Source organism: Delphinapterus leucas, chromosome 13, assembly GCF_059928025.1.
Source record: "Delphinapterus leucas isolate spDelLeu-1000000601 "Yukka" chromosome 13, BTC_Dleu_Yukka2, whole genome shotgun sequence".
Taxonomy (NCBI): Eukaryota; Metazoa; Chordata; class Mammalia; order Artiodactyla; family Monodontidae; genus Delphinapterus; species Delphinapterus leucas.
Window position 1 is genome coordinate 10,786,416 of NC_143141.1, and position 19,356 is coordinate 10,805,771.

The window sequence follows — 19,356 nt, forward strand, 5'->3', positions numbered from 1 at the left end:
GCGCTATAAGACAAAGCAAATATTGATACGAGACTATGCCTACCTTAGAGAAATAACTTTAAAAGAAATGTAGATTATTATGTTGGAATGCAAACCAAATGACAAAATAAATGTATACCTCCTATTTTTTTGTTTTGTTTTCTTGCTTGGTATTGCAGTCCCTCTATAGTCAGTAAGGGACAGGTTCCAGACAGAGGACTGAGTCGAAAACACAAGTGCCAAGTCCAAGTTCTGCCACTTACTGGCAGTGAGACACTGGGAAAGCTGCTTCACCTTTGGAAGCCTCAGTTTCCTCATTTGTGAAACAGGAATAGTCAGGTTTTCAAATTTAGGGTCAGTCTGCCTGCAGAATTACAGTTTTGTGTCACTGGAGAAATGCAGAAGAGACACTCAGTGACCCCTTGTCTCAGATGCAGTAAAGGAGATCCACATACAGGCAGGCAGATGACTTTCAAATGCCTTCCACCCTAAATGCTCTGTGAGTCTCTGGCCCGGACACCTAGCTGAAGCTCAGGCTCATATTAAAAGAGGAAATCCTGATGGGAACTGCCCAGAGTAAACTCTAGTTTGCCCTGTTTCTGCAGAGTCACCAATATCAGGGCTGCCATGTGATATAAGAAGTTTCTCTACCACTTACCCTCAGGGCCAGATTATATACTCTCCCCACAATGTAATTAAAATGAAAACAACTCTAAACTGTAAAACATAAAACTTCCACAATGCAAAAATAAAAATAGCTCCTTCCAGGTTTTTCCGAGTCCTCAATGCTGGGTGAGTTCATTAAAGCTGAACTTTTACCAGGATTTGGAGCCCTGTCTTTTCTGCTCCCAAGCACATTCAGTAAGCCCATCGGGCAGGTCAGCACTGACCACAGTTACACTTCATAACTTATGTGAACCCAGGAACTTACCCCTCTAATGAACTTCCACTTAACAAAATATTTGGGTAAAAACGGAATTTTTTTTAACATGATTAACCATAATACTTACTTTGCTTAATTTTTGAAGAGTATTTTTATTTTCATCTATTGCCTGTTTTAACTGGATACATCTAAATTTTAAAAAAGAAACAAAATATTGATTTTTTAATTGTCAGAACGAAAAGCTATTTTATAAAATCATACATAAGTCTTTAAGCAGGTAAAGCAATTTCTTTTTTTTTTTTTTTTAGCAAGCATCTGCCATTTTTTTGTTTTTTTAATTAATTTATTGATTTATTTTTGGCTGTGTGGGGTCTTCGTTTCTGTGCGAGGGCTTTCTCTAGTTGTGGCGAGCGGGGGCCACTCTTCATCGTGGTGCACGGGCCTCTCACTGTCGCAGCCTCTCTTGTTGCGGAGCACAGGCTCCAGACGCGCAGGTTCAGTACTTGTGACTCACGGGCCTAGTTGCTCTGCGGCATGTGGGATCTTCCCAGACCAGGGCTCAAACCCGTATCCCCTGCATTGGCAGGCAGATTCTCAACCACTGCGCAACCAGGGAAGCCCAGGTAAGGCAATTTCTATTGCATGAATGATGTTTAAAAATTCATGTAAATGCCTTTCCATCCATTAGCTTGGGTGATGCTCATAGTCAAGATCTCAGGTATGAGGTATGATAACCAGAACTCAGAAAACTTCAGTGACTCTGGGCTTCAGTTTCCTATCTCTAAAATAAGGAAAGCACTGGACTTTAAAAATGCTTCTCCAGCTCTAAAATTCCATAAACCTAGGATGCAACCAAGATGACAAAACTAATAATGATAATAACAGCTAAAATTTATTTTTTGCATCACAAATACTGCTAAGCATCACCTCATTTGAGTCTCATAACAATCCTCACTCCAGTTGAAGAAAGTGAGGTTCTGAAAAGTGACCAGAGCTAGTCAGAGGGAGAGTAACCATGTGAAGGCAGAGTTTAGGATTCTACAGCTGGCCTCTCCCCACAACAGCACACTCCCCTTGTGAACATGGCCCATCCATATGGGTACAGTGTTTTAGATATTTCATGGACAGCTCATATAATCTGGCTTAAGTCTTAGACACCCAAATTAGAAGTATGAAAACGACCGAGTTTGGGGTTAGTGGAGGCAAACTATTATATATAGAATGGATAAACAACAAGGTCCTACAGCATAGCACAGGGAACTATATTCAGTATCCTGAGATAAACCATAAAGGAAAAGAATATAAAGAAGAATGTATATATAGGTATAACTGAATCACTTTGCTGTACAGCAGAAATTAACACAACACTGTAACTCAACTGTACTTCAATTTAAAAAAAGAGAGAGAAAAAAATGACTGAAAATGGGCTACAGCTAGTTATGAGTTTTCAAAAACCAAATGTTTTCTCCACCAATTACCTGAAAAAGTCATTATTTTTTATGCTGAGTTATTTTTTTTTCTTCCAGAGACTCATAAAATGAAATAAGCAGTGAAAAGGGGGACAAAAATCCTTCGTGAAAGAGGCAGAAAAGACAAGTAGAAACATCAACCTGCAGCTCACCCTGCTAGTTATCTACCCCAAAGCCCTTCTGCCACCCTCCTCCATGCTGGCATGCTTGGCCTCCCACTGACACGCAAGTGATCAGCCTCCACTGCAGGTAGGGTGCGTGTATGGCCCAGCACTGGCCAATGATACATAAAAGAAATGTGTTGGGCAGTTCCTCCCATTTTATTCTCCCTGATGGAGCAGGTAAAGAACCATCATCCTTTCTGCTTTTAGGTAATGATGACTGGGGACTTTGTAATGGTACGCAGGGCTGTCACTGACAAGCTGAAGATGACCGAGCAAAATGACAGGAAGGGCTGGTCCTTGAGACCTATAAACACAACAGTAGAAGAACCCATGGCAACTCTCTAGAATAATCAGCTTAGTCCCTCATTCTTAAAAAAAAAGATAATCCAAGGACCATTGGGCATAATGAAGAAAACTAGCAACATGGAAGATAAAATTTAAGGCTAACCAAAAGTAAAAAAATCTGAGCCCAGAGGAACCAAAGACAACTCAGAGAACAGAAAAGAACTTTAAAAAAAAACACAACTCCCAATCATGGAAGTATTAATGAGATAACCTAAAAACAGGAACGCAATGCTAGAAAAAAGAAAAATTAAAGAACAAGGAAAAACACTTGTAAATTAACAATACAGCTGCTGAAATAAAACATCCACGGAAAAGTTAAAAGAAAAAGTTGGCTGCTCTCGCCTTCTGAGATGGCCCACACTCCGTGGAGTGTGTTTCTCTCTAAATAAATCCACTTCTTACCTATCACTTTGTCTCTCACTGAATTCTTTCTGCGATGAGACATCAAGAACCTGAGCTTCATTAAGTCCTGAGACCAGGTGTGTGATCTCAGTTAAAAGACCGTGGGTTCAAGTCCCAATCTGGGTTTTGGCTGGGTCTGAGACCCGGCCCATGGGTTCAAATCCCAATCTGAGTTGCACGGTTTCAGACGGTTTGAGGAAAAGGAACACTGAGAAAGGCTTGTGCAAGGTCAGGATTGGCTAAGATAAGACTGAATTTAGGGACTTCTCTGGCGGTCCAGTGGTTAGGACTCTACACTTCTACTGCAGGAGGCACGGGTTTGATCCCTGGTCAGGGAATTAAGATCCCGCAAGCCAAAAAAAAAAAAAAAAAAATGTGTCAAGAGAACCTCTCAGGCATAAACAAAAAAACAAAGAAACAAAAACTAGTGGGGGGAGACCTAGAGGAAAATTCCAGGATGTTCAATACCTGACTCAAAGGTGTTTCAGGAAGAAACAAACAGAAGTAAAAAAATTATCTTTTAGTAAAAGAAACTCTCCCAGAGCTCATGAGAGACAAGTTTTCAGACTGAAAAGACCCCTTGAGTGTTGAGAAGAATTAAAACAACACCTAAATACACCGTGACAAAATTTCAAAACACCAAGGCTGAGGAGAAAAGCCTCAAACAGAGATCAATTACAAAGGAATGACCATGAAACTTGTCAGCATCACTGGGTGTAAAGGAACCAGACAATGTCTTCAAAGGTTTAAGTAGAAAATTTTTTTACTCCATATCTACCCAATTATTAATCAAACATAAGGGCTGAATGTTTTTTCCAGACATGCAAATATCAATGTGTATTTTAAAATGACTGTGAGGGGATCTTTTTATACACAGAGAAGACTATTACTTGGGTATAAAAATAATTATTAGCTTATTAAAATAAAATTTAAAAATCTAGTTTTCCCTGGGACTTCAATTCAGCATATAACTCTTATTCTATTTTAAAATCTAGTAAAGCAAGTACAATTACCTTCCCTTTTTCTTTCATTATTGTTTGATTAATTCAACTTGAGGTAAATTCCTCAAATAATCGATCCTACTAATGAAGGTAGTTAATTAAATTCCCACATCTTAAAATTCATTTAAATTTTATTTTGCTTTTAAGCACTCTGCCTGACTTAAGTAAAATTTTTTCAAATGTTCTAATGAATCATTTAAACTAGCAGCACAAATCTCACATCCATTTGAATGTTATAAATTCTTTAAATACCTAAAGCATACAGATTATTTTAATGATGTCCTAAACTTACTACAAAAGTAATAATAGTCTAATTTGATTTAGTTCACCATGTCTATGTAATTTTAAACTCTAGTTAATTTTAAACTCTCCCAAGGATTAAAAAGAAAATTCAAAACAAAACAAAAAACAATCATCCATCATGAGAACAGTTTTCCCATCTCAAGAGAGCTAAGGTCACCATCCCAAGCAAGGCAGAATTGCTAATAGAGACTTCTGACAGGTCACAGGATCTGGGGCTACATAGGCCAAGGACTTACCACAATTTGGCCTACGCCACTGATGTTCGCTCTGAGCTGTTTTTATAGTTGCTGTCACAATAGCCAAGTCCATAACCTTCAGGCTTAGGTTGTTTGCTCTTAGACCCAAATTATAACATGACATAGTTCTTGCATTTGATTCAAATGGACCAAAGGCTGCAACTCCACTGAGACTGTAGTGAAGTTCCTTCTCTTGCTTAACTAAATTCTGCATTTCTTGGACAAGTTTCTAGAAACATACAGCCCACCAAAACGGAATCAAAAAGAGCTAGATAATTTGAACAGACCAATCACTAGAAGTGAAATAGAATCTATAATTTTAATAACTCCCTGCAAACAAAAGTCCAGGACCAAATGGCTTCACTGGGGAGTTCTACTAAGCATACAAAAAGAACTATACTGATCCTTCTCAAACTCTTCCAAAAGACTGAAGAGGAGGGAACACTCCCAAAGTCATTCTATGAAACCACCATCACCCTGATACCAAAATGAGACAAGGATAACACCAAAAAAGAAAATTACTGGCCAATATCTTTGATGAACATAGATACAAAAATTCTTAACAAAATATTAGCAAACCGAATCCAACAACACATAAAGAAGATCATACACCATGATCAAGTTGTCAGGGTCACACAGATGGTTCAACATATGCAAATCAATGTGATACACCACAACAACAAAAGAAAAGACAAAAACCACATGATCATCTCAATCGATGCAGAAAAAGCATTTGATAAAATTCAACATTCATTCATGATAAAAACTCTTACCAAGGAACTTCCCTGGTGGTGCAGTGGTTAAGAATCTACCTGCCAATGCAGGGGACATGGGCTCGATCCCTGGTCTAGGAAGATCCCACATGCTGCGGAGCAACTAAGCCCGTGCACCACAACTACTGAGCCTGAGCTCTAGAACCTGTGAGCCACAACTACAGAGCCCATGAGCTGCAACGAGTGAGCCCACATGCCACAACTACTGAGCCTGTGTGCTGCAACTACCGAAGCCTGCACGCCTAGTGCCCATGCTCCACAACAGGAGAAGCCACCAAAATGAGAAGCCCATGCACTGCAACAAAGAGTAGCCCCCCCACTCACCGCAACTAGAGAACGCCCGCACGCAGCAACGAAGACCCAACGCAGCCAAAAGTAAATAATAAATAAATAAAATTATAAAAAAACCTCTTACCAAAATGGGTATAGAGGAAACATATCTCAACATAATAAAAGCTACTTATGACAAACCCACAGCCAACATAATACTCAATGTTGAAAAGCTGACAGCCTTCCCACTAAAATCTGGAACAAGACAAGGATGCCCACTCTCACCACTTCTATTCAACTAGTATTAGAAGTCCTAGCCACAACAATCAGACAAGAAAAAGAAATAAAACGTATCCAGATTGAAAGAGGTAAAATTGCCATTATATGCAGATGACATGATATTATATATAGAAAACCTTTAAAGACTCCACACAAAAACTACTAGAACTGATAAAGAAATTCAGCAAGGTAGCAGGATACGAGATTAACATACAGAAATCAGTTGCATTTCTTTACACTAATGATGAAATATCAGAAACGGAAAATGAAAAAAATATATATATATATCAGAAAGGAAAGTAAAAAAAAAATATCCCTTTTAAAATCACATCAAAAGGGACTCCCCTGGTAGTGCAGTGGTTAAGAATCCACCTGCCAATGCAGGGCACACGGGTTTGAGCCCTGGTTCTGGAAGATCCCACATGCCACAGAGCAACTAAACCCATGCGCCACAACTACTGAGCCTGCGCTCTAGAGCCTGTGAGCCACAACTACTGAGCCCACATGCCACAACTACTGAAGCCCATGTGCCTAGAGCCCGAGCTCTGCAGCAAGAGAAGCCACCACGATGAGAAGCCTGTGCGTTGCAAAAACGAGTAGACCCCGCTCGCCACAACTAGAGAAAGCCCACGCGCACCAACGAAGACCCAATAAGGGGAAGACCCAATGCAGCCAAAAATAAATAAATAAATTTATTTTTTTTTAAAAATCACATCAAAAATATAATAAAATACTTAGGAATAAACCTGAGTAAGGAGGTGAAAGACTTATGCTGAGAACTGTAAAACACTGATAAAGGAAACTGAAGATGATTCAAAGAAATAGAAAGAATTAATGTTATTAATTGGACTGGAGGAATTAATATTGGATTAGATTGGAAGAATTACTATTATTAAAATGACCATACTACCCAAAGCAATCTACAGATTTAATGTAATTCCTATCAAATTACCTATGACGTTTTTCACAGAACTAGAACAAGTAATCCTAAAATGTATATGGAACCATAAAAGACCCAGAATTGCCAAAGCAATCCTGAGGAAAAAGAACAAAGCAGGAGGCTTAACCCTCCCAGGCTTCAGACAATACTACAAAGCTACAGTAATCAAAACAGCATGGTACTGGCACAAAAACAGACATATGGGTCAATGGAACAGAATAGAGAGCCCAGAAATAAACCCACACACCTACGGTCAATTAATCTTCAATGAAGGAGGCAAGAATATACAATGGAGAAAAGACAGTCTCTTCAGCAAGTGGTATTGGGAAAGCTGGAAAGCTGCATGTAAATCAATGAAGTTAGACCATACACTCACAATGTACACAAAAATAAACTCAAAATGGCTTAAAGACTTAAATATAAGACATAGAACCTCAAAACTCCTGGAAGAGAACATAGGCAAAACATTCTCTGACATAAATTGTAGCAATGTTTTCTTAGGTCAGTCTCCCAAGGCAATAGAAATAAAAGCAAAAATAAACAAATGGGACCTAATCAAACTTACAAGCTTTTCCACAGAAAAGGAAACCATAAACAAAACAAAATGACAGCCTATGGACTGGGAGAAAATATTTGCAAATGATGCAACCAACAAGGGCTTAATTTCCAAAATATACATACAGCTCATACAACTCAGTAACAGAAAAACAAACAACCCAATCAAAAAATGGGCAGAAGACCTAAATAGACATTTTTCCAAAGATATACAGATGGCCAACAGGCACATGAAAAGATGTTCAAAATCACTAATTATTAGAGAAATGAAAATCAAAACTACAATGAGGTACCACCTCACACTGGTCAGAATGGCCATTATTAAAAAGTCTACAAAAAAACAAATGCTGGAGAGGGTATGGAGAAAAGGGAACCCTCCTACACTGTTGGTGGGAATGTAAATTGGTGCAGCCACTATGGAAAACAGTATGGAGGTTCCTCAAAAAAGTAAAAATAAAGCTGCCCTATGATCCAGCATCCCACTCCTGGGCATATATCCAGACAAAACTCTAATTCGAAAAGATATGTGCATCCCTCTGTTCACAGCAGCACTATTTACAACAGCCAAGGCATGGAAGCAACCTAAATGTCCATCAACAGATGAATGGATACAGAAGATGTTTTATATATATATATATATATATATACACACACACACACACACACATACACACACACGCACACACACACACAGTGGAACACTACTCAGCCACAAAAAAGAATGAAATACTGCCATTTGCAGCAACATGGATGAACCTAGAGATTATCATATTAAGTAAGTCAGAAAGAGAAAGAAAAATACCATATGATAACACTTATATGTGGAATCTAAAATATAACACAAATGAACTTATCAATGAAACAGAAACTGACTCACAGCCATAGAGAACAGACTTTTGGTTGCCAAGGGAGGGGTGGGGGTGTGGGGGAGGGATGGATTGGGAGTTTGGGATTAGCAGATGCAAACTATTCTATATAGGATGGATAAACAACAAGGTCCTACTGTATAGCACAGGGAACTATATTCAATATCCTGTGATAAACCATATGGAAGAGAATATGAAAAAGAACATTATATATATATGCACACATACACATATATACGTATAACTGAACCACTTTGTTGTACACCAGTAACTAACACAACATTGTAAGTCAACTATACTTGAATTTAATTAATTAATTAATTATATCTATAAATTCTGCATTTATCTTAAAACATTTTTATTGCCTTCCCACTTTAATGTCTTATAGCTAAGTAGTGTTAGACATATTAACTAACCACTGTGAACCTTAATTTTCTCATCTATATTAATGAGTACCTCAAAATGTTATTGTAAAAATTAATTAAAAAGTTTTTATAGAGCATGGACCACACTGCTTGGTACATACAGAGTACAAAATAGATGTAAGCTGCCCCTTTTTAACATTTGTAATTCTATATTTAATCTTATCATTCCAACATTTCGACTAGGTAGACATAGATAATTGTAGGAAATACTGTAAAATACATTTTGGAAAATTTCATTCATTGTTACCTCAATATTATTTCCCATTATTATTTTGTCTTTTTAGAAATGTTATTAATTAAAAAAAGAAATAATTCCTCAATTTCTATGCTGTAAATACTGCTCACTGAAATGTAAGTACAGTCCCTACAAAGCTAACATAATTTCATATGCTTTACCTTTGGTAAATATCTCGTCTTTTACTGGCTTCTAGAGCGCCTTTCAATCGACTCTCAGAAAGCAAATCATCAACCTACAATAAATGGAGACTGTTTAAAGTATCATATTGTTAAACGCCATATAACCTTAGAAAATAAAATTTTAATTCTTTTTTCCCAATATTTTATAATGAATACTTTTAAATATACAATAAAGTTGAAAGAACTTTATAGTGAACATCCAAATACCCACCACCTAGATTCTACCATTAACATTTTACTATACTTTTATGACACATCTATTCATCAATTCATCTTATTTTTTATGTATTTCAAAGTAAACTACAATCATCAGTATATTTCCCCTTAATACACCAATGGGTATCACTAACTAGAGTTCAATATTTGGTGTAAAATTTACATACAAATGAAATGCACAAATCTTAAGTATACATTTACTGGTGTTTTGGCAAATGCATACACCCATGTAATCCAAACCCCTATCAACGTACAGAAAATTACCATTACTCCAGAAAGTTTGTACTCGTTTGTGTAATCATTTCACAAGAATGTTTTTGAGATACTTCCATATTGTTGTGTGTATCATTAGTTTATTCCTTCTTATTGCCGAGTAGTATTCATTATATGAATAAACCACAAATTTTTTAATCCTCATTCTTATATCTTACATTGTGATTTAGTAATTTCCAAACACTATGTGTAACTTTGCCAACATACCCACAAAAGAGGCACATACATCTTTTGCATTCTATAGATACTGTGGAGAAGATAAAGTGGATGAAAGAAGAGAAATAAAAATTCTCTACTCTTGCCATTTTGCATCTGTTATTTACAAAATCCACACACATGCTAACAGAGTCGGTCATCACAGGCATGATCCAGTTGGGCTCTTGATCACTTGTCCCATGGATACCAAGTTGGAAATCTGTTCCATTTTTTGCTTCAGGTGTCTTCCGTGGGGCCAGGGAAGAATGAGCTCACACTATGTCCTTCACAGACATACAGGGTATCAAAAGGCTCTGGAGCCAATTTGTCTCCGACTTGAATAATCCTGGCAATAGTTTACTTTGTTACATCTTTGTAATAATTATCATTTTTTTAGTTTACTTCTACAACATTTCCTGGTTCTCTCAATGTCCCACTAAATTTAAAATTAAATACAAAACCATATTAAGCATCTGGCCAAAGCTTAGCTTAAGTCAATGTCTCATCAAGTTTTATTTCTACCAGAAGAGTATTCTATTTTGTTGTACCACTATAATTCCACTAGAGTCCATTAAGAAACATTTATCCATCCCATCTTTTGTACTTTTTAAGTGAAAGTCCAAAAGTGAATAAAATATGAGCATTCAGTACATCTCTTACCTGCTAAAGTTTATAAAATAATTCTATTTAGTGGAAACAATATTTGGTAATAGATCAAATGAAAAATAAAAAGTAAAATTAGCAAAGTAAAATAGGAATTTCAGAAAATAAAATAACAACACATTGATTACTACTTACTTTTTTCTTACAAATTTTTTTTTTCTTGGCCATGACACGTGGCCTGTGGGATCCTAGTTCCCCGACCAGGCATTGAACCAGGGCTCTCAGCAGTGAAAGTGTGGAGTCCCAACCACTGGACCACCAGGGAATTCCCTTTCTTAATTTTTTTTTTTTACGATATCTTTTTTAAACGTGGACCGTTTTTAAAGTCTTTATTGAATTCGTTACAATATTGCTTCTGTTTTATGTTCTGTTTTTTTGGCCCCCAAGCATGTGGGATCTTAGTTCCCCGACCAGGGGTTGAACCCACACCCCCTGCACTGGAAGGCGAAGTCTTAACCAATGGACCACCAGGGAAGTCTCCCCACCCCAACCCAAAATTATAAAAATATCAAAAAGTATGAAGCGAAACATAATAGTCATTAGCATTCTGCCACATAGAGTTACCATGCTGGCATGTTTCCTTCCATCTTTTTTTCTATGTATATTACATATAAAATTTTAAAATTGAAATACTGTATATTCAATTTTATATTTTTTCTAACTTGACATTTTATCACAAATATTTTCCCTAACATGTTAAAATCTCCTTAAAATTTAAATCTCAGTATTATGTCCCAACATGTTATTTATCCATTCCCCTACTACTGATCGTTTAAGTTGCATCCAGCCTTTTGTATTATAAGTAATACTATGATGAATACCTCCATACCTCAACCTGTGTCTCAATTTTCTATTATTATGTACGGTAAATTCCTGGAAATGTAATTCCCAGCTTAGGAGCATGAATACTTGCTACATCTTGTCAAACCGCTTTCCAGAAATGCTGTGCCTTATACCCCGCAGCAGTGTAAGTGCCTGTTTCATCACAGCCTCCCCAATACCGGGTATTGTGATATTTTAAGTGTTTGTGATCTCTTACTTCCTTTGCAATTACTTGATTATCTTTTAAGTTAACTTTTCTCATATTTGTGTGTTACTAGTATTTCTCCTTTAGTTCAAGTCCTTTGCTCATTTGTCAGGTCTTATTTTTCTTATATATTAGGACTATTCCTTGACACCTATTTCGCTGGGATTCATGTGAAGCAAAAACACTCAATAGCTCCACTGGATGAGGGATAAAGGAAAGGGGGCATGGAGAGTGGAGGAGAGTGATGTTGGGCGCAGAGGTGGTTGGAATAATTACTGTTAAAAGTTTAGATTTGGAGGGCTTCCCTGGTGGCGCAGTGGTTGAGAGTCCGCCTGCCGATGCAGGGGACACGGGTTCGTGCCCCGGTCCGAGAAGATCCCACGTGCCGCGGAGCGGCTGAGCCCGTGAGCCATGGCCGCTGAGCCTGCGCGTCCGGAGCCTGTGCTCCGCAATGGGAGAGGCCACAACAGTGAGAGGCCCGCGTACCGCCAAAAAAAAAAAAAGTTTAGATTTGGCGGTGAGATGGGTTAAGGGAGTTGTTAGGTTGGAGATAGAGCCGTTAGGGTGAGATGCGTGAGAGGGCAGACCTAGTCGATGGTCCCGATTTTCTAGCCTCCCCGAGGTTGGGTTGGGAGTGTGAAGGATAGAATGAGTTTGGTGCTGGGATCAGTTTGATGCTGGGGGTGGGGTGGGTTACAACTTGGAAAGGGAAGTGGGTTGGGGAGGCTCCCAGTGTTAGGGTGCGCCCCAGAGCTCGCCCGCCGCCAGAGCCCAGGTCCCCCAATGGACAGCCAGATGATACCTGCTGCTTCAGCTCCTGATTGCGACGCTGCAGTGACTGGAGGGGATCGCGCTGCCGCCTCGCCAGCATCTCCTTCGCCTCGGAGCTCACGCCGGTCGCCAGGGAAACCAAGACGGCGGCACCGGAAGGTGACGCCATCACCGCGCGCCCGCCTCGCAGCCCGACTACCTGGTGCGGGAAGAGTGTGGGGATGATTCTCCCTCGAGGAAGCCGCTCCGCCAGCCCGCAGGTCCTGAGCTCACTGCCCAGCTACTCACCTTTTTCTCGCCAGTCCGAAAGGATTGGGGTGGAGATGAGGGGGAATGCCCCCGCGGCGTCCGAAACTACAAGTCCCATAATACCCAGTACTACCACGACATTCCTCCTGGGGTACTGGGTGTTTTGGCACTTGTTTTCTGACACCTGTTTTTCTAAACTAACCTTAAGATACAATTTAAGCATCTCAATGTCTTAAATTAACTGCAAGCATAGCTTTCCTGTATGGCCTTAATGGGATACGTGGTTCTGGCGCATACTCTCACTTCAAAAAGGCAGTTTTAAATTCTTTGCCACTTGGGATACTGCTGAAGTATCACTTCATTGTAGTTTTGCACATGGTCCATCCTGAGTTCTGGGAGGATGGTGACTCTGTTCTACAGCAATTTTGTGAGCACCTAATTATGAGCTCCATTTTACATCTCTCAGGGAGGTTGTAATAACATTTCCCCAAGTGGGACTCAGTCCTATAAATCCAATTCCCAAACTCTTTCCACTACACCGAATAAGGATGACGACCTGAGCTCACTTTTCAAAAGATGAACCACACTGATGTGTTCTTCAGTACAACACACAAGGTAATTCCACAGGCCCAACTGCCATGTTATTTGCAATACTTTTTTCTTCAATAGAGAGGAGTGAAAAGCGCCCACCGCACTGAATTTTCGGGGTGAACACACCCCCATGTAAGTAACATAACCCAGATTTGGATACAGAATGTGACCAGCACCCTAGTGGTCTTCCCCTCCTTCTAGTCCCTGCCCACCTCCACCCCCTACACCAAATGTAAACACTATCCCAATCTCTAACTGTAAAAATCTGTCTTGCCTCTTTTTTGAACTGAATAATGGAATCACACAGTGTACTGGCATCTTGTCAGGCTTCTTTCATTCAACCTGTTTGTGCAATGAATCTATATCATCGTGTGGGTTGTAGTTTGTTCATTCTCATTGCTCTCTGATGTTTCATTGTATGACATACTCTAATATACTCATCCATTCTACTCTTTTTTGTATCTCATGTCTTTACTTTTAATTAATTTCTCCATCATGGCTCATGATACTTAAAAGTTCACTTAAACAGCCATAGTTTTTCCATTGAAAATCTAACAACAAATGAGGAAGTAGTAAGTACTATAAAGTATTTTTAGATGGATTAATAAATTGGTACTTCTAAGTGATCTTGTTAGAGGTAAGCAAAAAGAAAAAAACTACACTAAAGACAACCCATCATTTATGAAATCCTTATTTATTTTATATATGTCTATACAATTTTTAAAAAATAATCTACCTACTTTATAGGGATTTCCATACTTTAAATGGAAAAGTTACAGGGTCATAGAGATGGTAAAACTCTATATTGGTAAAAATAAACAAAATAAACCCCCTACACGTGTATATATGTATGAAGAAGGGTGCAAAAAAGGTTTATTACTCTTGTTCATCTCGGGTGGAAAGATGCTTTGATTTATACATTTTGGTACACGATTCAGCATGAGAAGCGTTTATTCCTTATGATTCCTGCATCAGTATCATCCATATCACCTGGGTGACTGTTAGAAATGCATATTCTCAGGCCTCACCATAGACCCACAGGATCAGAATCTAAATTTTAACAATACCCCAGTGTTTCACGTGCACCTTCAAGTTTGAGAAATACCGCTTAGGTATTCACCACGCCGTAAGGAGTGAGATTACTCAGCTAGCTGCCTTCTTTTTCATTAACTTACATTTCTTTTGACTTGTAATGCTCAGTATAGTCGCTTTAGCACTAGTCACTGCTTCTGTTGTCATCCCTTGATGCCATTACGAAAATCAGAGTAACCTACAAGACCGTTTTGAAGTGAGGTAGCCGAAACCAAAGCAAACCATGGCCATTGCTTCTCCCGAGAACAAGCTATTTCATAAAACTCGTTATGATTTTCTTCCATCAGTGTGTTACAATGTATATCAACTCTGTGTTACAATGTATATCAACTTTGGACCACTGTCTCACAGGAGATACTGAAAAAGAATTTAACAGCTTCCAGACTAGTGGTTAACATGGAAAATGTAACATCTCCATGTAAGCCAATAGTTTCAGGGAAAAAACCAAACACATTTAAGTAGGGCAAGGGGTAGACAGCTAGAGGTGAAACAGTGAGAGGCAATGTCGGGGGGAATTGTCCACCACAGGGATGGGAACACATGGGCACAGTGTAAAGAGGCAGTAGGCAGAAAACGAGGGGCAGACTGAGTGGTGTAGGGTGGCTGAAAACCGCATAAGGACTAGACAGGCCTCGGGGGTGAACAGCACAGGCCTAGAGGGGCAGGATGACAGAACATTGGGGTGAGACAGGAGAGGGAGACGAGTGTGTCTGGGTGCTGCACATAAGTAATGGGAAAGGAGTCACATTGGAAAGACCAGGTCCACCAGGAACGTGGCACAAGAACAGGCCCATACGGGCAGAACTGGTCATAACCTAGATGCTTAACCAGGAACATACCAACAGTCTGGAGGCACCGTGGATGTGCCATAAGAAACCTACCTTGTCTCAAAGAGCCTCAACTCTTTGACCCTCAGTGATGAATGGTGACTCAGATACTTCAGCCACCTGCAGCCCAGATGGAATGGCGCTCTAAGAACCAACATTTCAGTCCTTAAGTACTGCATTCACAGAATGCAAATGAAGTTGGAAGTAATAAAGCATAACGGCTCTCCTAAAACAGAAAAAAAAAAAAGCTCTCTGTGGAAACAACTTTCCTGAATCTTCTCATGTTAATACGGAGCTGATCCTAAATTTACTGAGAAACAAAATTAATCTTTATAGGAATGAGCAAGGGCAGTGTTCTAGAAAACACCTCTGGAAAATCAAAAATAACCTGGGACTTGGTCACTCTTGATTTTCAGACACAGTTATCCCTCGGTATCATCGGAGGGTATCATCCTGGAACCCCAGGAGCTGCCACAGATACCAAAATCCAAGGATGCTCAAGCGCCATAGTTGGCCCTTCCTATCCATATTTCCGCAGGCACAGACTCAACCAGCCATGGATAGTAAGTGGACAGTGGTCCACTTACATATAGATTTATTGAAAACAATCTACATGTAAGTGAACCTGTGCAATTCAAACCCATGTTCAAGGGTCAACTGTAGTTGGGATTTATCACTAAGGTCTATTCAATGAGGTTTCTCCTTCACATGTCTACTCCATAATGACACAAATGAAACTTCTGTCAGTAAAAACTTATACTTTGTGCTTGGAGTATGTTGTCAGCCTCAGATGTGTAAAGGTCTTACATACATTACCCTTACCTCAGTTATTTTTACATGCCGTTTGCTTTCCAGAATAGGTCCAGCAAAACTGCTAACCAAAGGGAATCATAGTGGTTCCTAGACCAACTTTGCTTTGCAGTTGTACCAAGGAACCAGCATAGATTCTTTAGAAAACAAGATATCTGACCAAAGACAGTAATTATAAGTTTTGAGGATCAAATCTCTTAATTCAGTAAGCTGCATGGGAGGCAAGATACTCCTTTTCCTTTTAATAAAAGGTTCAAATATGTTTAATTTTTTTATTTTAAAAATAAAATTAATTCATAAAGTGCAAGGAGAAACTATTTCTGTCCAGTTCTCTATATCCATCTTCAACAAGCTGTTGGAAACAGAAAAGAGAAATAAAAATTAGGAATACATAATGGTTAACTTCAAATTATTCTATTGTTTAGTTAAACCATGAACAAGAAGATCTGGTGTTACAGATAAGAAAACTGAGACCCTGTAAATTTGCAGAGCTCTGATGAAAAAGCCAGGACTAGACTCAAGGTTCCCGACTTTCAAGCCATTGCCAGCCTGCCAAGGACCTAAGAATTTAGACTGGAGATGACAAAACATGAATGCAAAGATGTACTATGGTGCTACCAAGGATATTTTAAAAAATAAATTGATGTGGGGAGGGGGGAAGGGTGTGGTAGGAACACCTCCACGGTCCTTTTTTTCATTTTCTATTCTTTCCAGTATTTTCCATTTTGAAGCTTAATGTTGCCAAGGTGCAACGACTTTGCACGCGGTTAAGACAGTCCCGTTAAACACACGCAGTGAACTGATCTACGATACCAAAATGTGAGTTATTAGGGAAAACAGAACTTCCTCCTCTTTCTGGTGCCAGGGGGTACAAGTCACCTCCTGTGGGCTCTCCAAAGACCCTCCTGTCCCAAGATATCCGGCCGTCCCCGAAGTCTCCCCTTAGAGCGCCGCTGTAAGTACTGCTCACCGACTCCGGCAAGAGCCCGGCACTGCGGGCGGAGAGAGTGAGGCGAGCCTGGCTTCGGCTGGAGCCCCGCGCCGGAGAGGCGAGGTGGCCTCGAGGTGGCCGCGCGGTGGCCGGCGGGGACCGACAGCGCGGGGATCTCAGGCCAGGTCCAGCTTCTTCTGCGTCGCCGCCAGCTTGTCTTGCAGCCTCTTCTTTCTCCAGTCCAGGTAGCGCCGCCGCAGCCGGTTTGCCTGCCAGCCCACGAGCACTCCGGAGGCGAAGGCCACCAGCACGGACAGCTGCAAAGTCCTCTCGGACACGTTCGCCATCGCGGCTCCCAGGCTTCCAGCGCGGCCTACGGCGCGGCGGCCGGGTCAAAAGGCGCAGCGCGTTTCGGGGCGGGGCGCGGGCCGTGAGAGCCCGGCGCGCCCTGCCGCGCAGCTCTTGCAATTTAAAGATTCGTCGATCTCGCCTGCTGATGAAGACTTGCCCCGCCCTTGGATAGCCCCACAGTTACGTCCTCTGAACCCCTATCATGCTTATTGTTTGGCATTCATCAGATGTTGCCTTGATTTATTATTATTAGCTGACCACGGTGGTGCGTCTTTCCAACCTCATGGTCAGCTCAACCTCTTTGTATTTTCTCTCAGCAGCAGAATGCGAGCCAAATATGTGACTTTAAATTTTCTGGGAACCCATTTAAAAAAATGCAAACAGATGAAATTATTGTTAATAACGTATTTTACTTAGCTTAATATACATAAAGGATGTTATCTTTTCAACATGTAATCAGAAAAGCTATTAATGAGATCTTTTATTCTTTTTTTATACTAAGACTTTGAAATCTGGTGTAGATGTTATAATTAACAGCACATCTCAATTTGAACACTAAATTTTCGGTGGAGAGACTTGATCAGTTTCTAGAGTTCACAAAAGTTAGTTGAAAAATTAGATTCATGTACCCACATTGTTTCAAACACATGTAAAAATTTCTCCAATATCTGAGTTGAGTATCTTTTTTAAAATAAATAAATTTATTTATTTATGGCCGCTTTGGGTCTTCATTGCTGCGTGCGGGCTTTCTCTAGTGAGCAGGGGCTACTCTTTGTTGTGGTGTGTGAGCTTCTCATTTCAGTGGCTTCTCTTGTTGGGGAGCATGGGCTCTAGGCACGCGGGCTTCAATAGTTGTGGCACGCGGGCTCCAGAGCGCAGGCTCAGTAGTTGTGGCACATGGGCTTAGTTGCTCCACGGCATGTGGGATCTTCCTGGACCAGGGATCAAACCTGTGTCCCCTGCATTGGCAGGCGGATTCATAACCACTGTGTCACCAGGGAAGTCCGAGTACTGGTTTTTAAACTAAATTTTATTAAGTTGTTTTTAAAAATTCAGAAATCAGTTCTTCAGCCACACTAGTCACATAAGGGGCTAGTGGCTACCATATTGGACAGCAAGGTCTAGAGATCCATTCTATTCCACAACTAACACTGGGTCAGAGTTGTGGGGATAGAGGGAAAACAAATTCTAATGATGAAATTCATTCTGGTGGACAGACCCTAAGGTAACCCCCAACAATTTCCACTCCTGAAGTTCATGTCTTAACTCCTTCTTCTAGAGTATGGGCTGATCTGTGATTTGCTGGGAGGTCACTCCTTATGTGATATACCTTATGTGATATAAAACTTCTTAACAGACTGAAGACTCCCGTTGTGGGCTTGATGAAGTAAGCAAACATGTTGGAGAAGCTTATATAGTAAAGAAATATGGGTAGCCTCTAGGAACAGCAGCATGCCTCCAGCCAACAGCCAGCAAAAAGCTAGAGGACTCAGTCCTACAACCACAAGGAAATTAACTTTGCCTGTAACATGAATAGGCTTGGAAGCAGATTCTTCCCCAGTGCAGCCTCCAGATGAGATTACAGCTTGGCTGATGCTTTGATTGTAGCCTTGTGAGACCCTAACAGAGGACCCATGTGCCTGGACCCCTAACCCATGGAAAGTTGAGATTATAAATGTGTGTTGTGGTAATTTGTTACACAGCAATAGAAAACAGATACAGTCACGAAAGGGAGACCAGCACGTGGAGCCTGAACTCTTTTAGAGCACGGGCCTGACCTAGCCTCTCTATAGATATCAGCAATTGGACTTTCATACTTGAGATGAAACCTATCTTACTAGGGTGATGATAAAGACAGTATCGGGTCCAATGTGAATTCAAGTCTGCCATGCCTAATGATCATTTACTTAGCAAATATTTCTTGAATGTTGCAGTAGGTATTGGGAATGTAGAGGTGAATATGGCACAACAGCTGCCCTCAGACAGCTTAGTGCAGAGTGAAAGAGATGGAAAAAAATAATTATGACACACTCTGATGAATTGGAGTATACAG

General features: G+C 40.1%; 2 protein-coding genes across 4 annotated transcripts in view; both read right to left on the reverse strand.

Moving 5' to 3' along the window:
• NPHP1 (nephrocystin 1) overlaps window positions 1-17,095 on the reverse strand; it is a 67,028-nt gene extending 49,933 nt beyond the window's left edge. For both annotated transcript variants that reach the window (XM_089922770.1, XM_089922769.1), the window contains exons 1-5: window positions 16,992-17,095; window positions 15,262-15,437; window positions 12,484-12,647; window positions 9,287-9,360; window positions 990-1,050 (exon numbers count right to left, since the gene is read on the reverse strand). In XM_089922770.1, the coding sequence (XP_089778896.1) occupies window positions 990-1,050; window positions 9,287-9,360; window positions 12,484-12,621 (273 nt within the window). In that variant the 5' untranslated portion in view covers window positions 12,622-12,647; window positions 15,262-15,437; window positions 16,992-17,095. The remainder of the gene's footprint in view (window positions 1-989; window positions 1,051-9,286; window positions 9,361-12,483; window positions 12,648-15,261; window positions 15,438-16,991) is intronic.
• On the reverse strand, window positions 16,255-17,431 carry MTLN (mitoregulin). Of its 2 annotated transcripts, none has more exons than XM_089922783.1 (2): window positions 16,901-17,431; window positions 16,255-16,373 (listed from the first exon to the last, which is right to left on the reverse strand). In XM_089922783.1, the coding sequence occupies exon 1, from the start codon at window positions 17,297-17,299 to the stop codon at window positions 17,129-17,131; it is 171 nt and encodes a 56-aa protein (XP_089778909.1). In that variant the 5' UTR covers window positions 17,300-17,431; the 3' UTR covers window positions 16,255-16,373; window positions 16,901-17,128. The 2 variants fall into 2 exon arrangements, with proteins under 2 accessions (XP_089778909.1, XP_030618677.2); XM_030762817.2 differs by having other exon boundaries at window positions 16,992-17,430.
• Window positions 17,432-19,356: the final 1,925 nt, after the last annotated feature.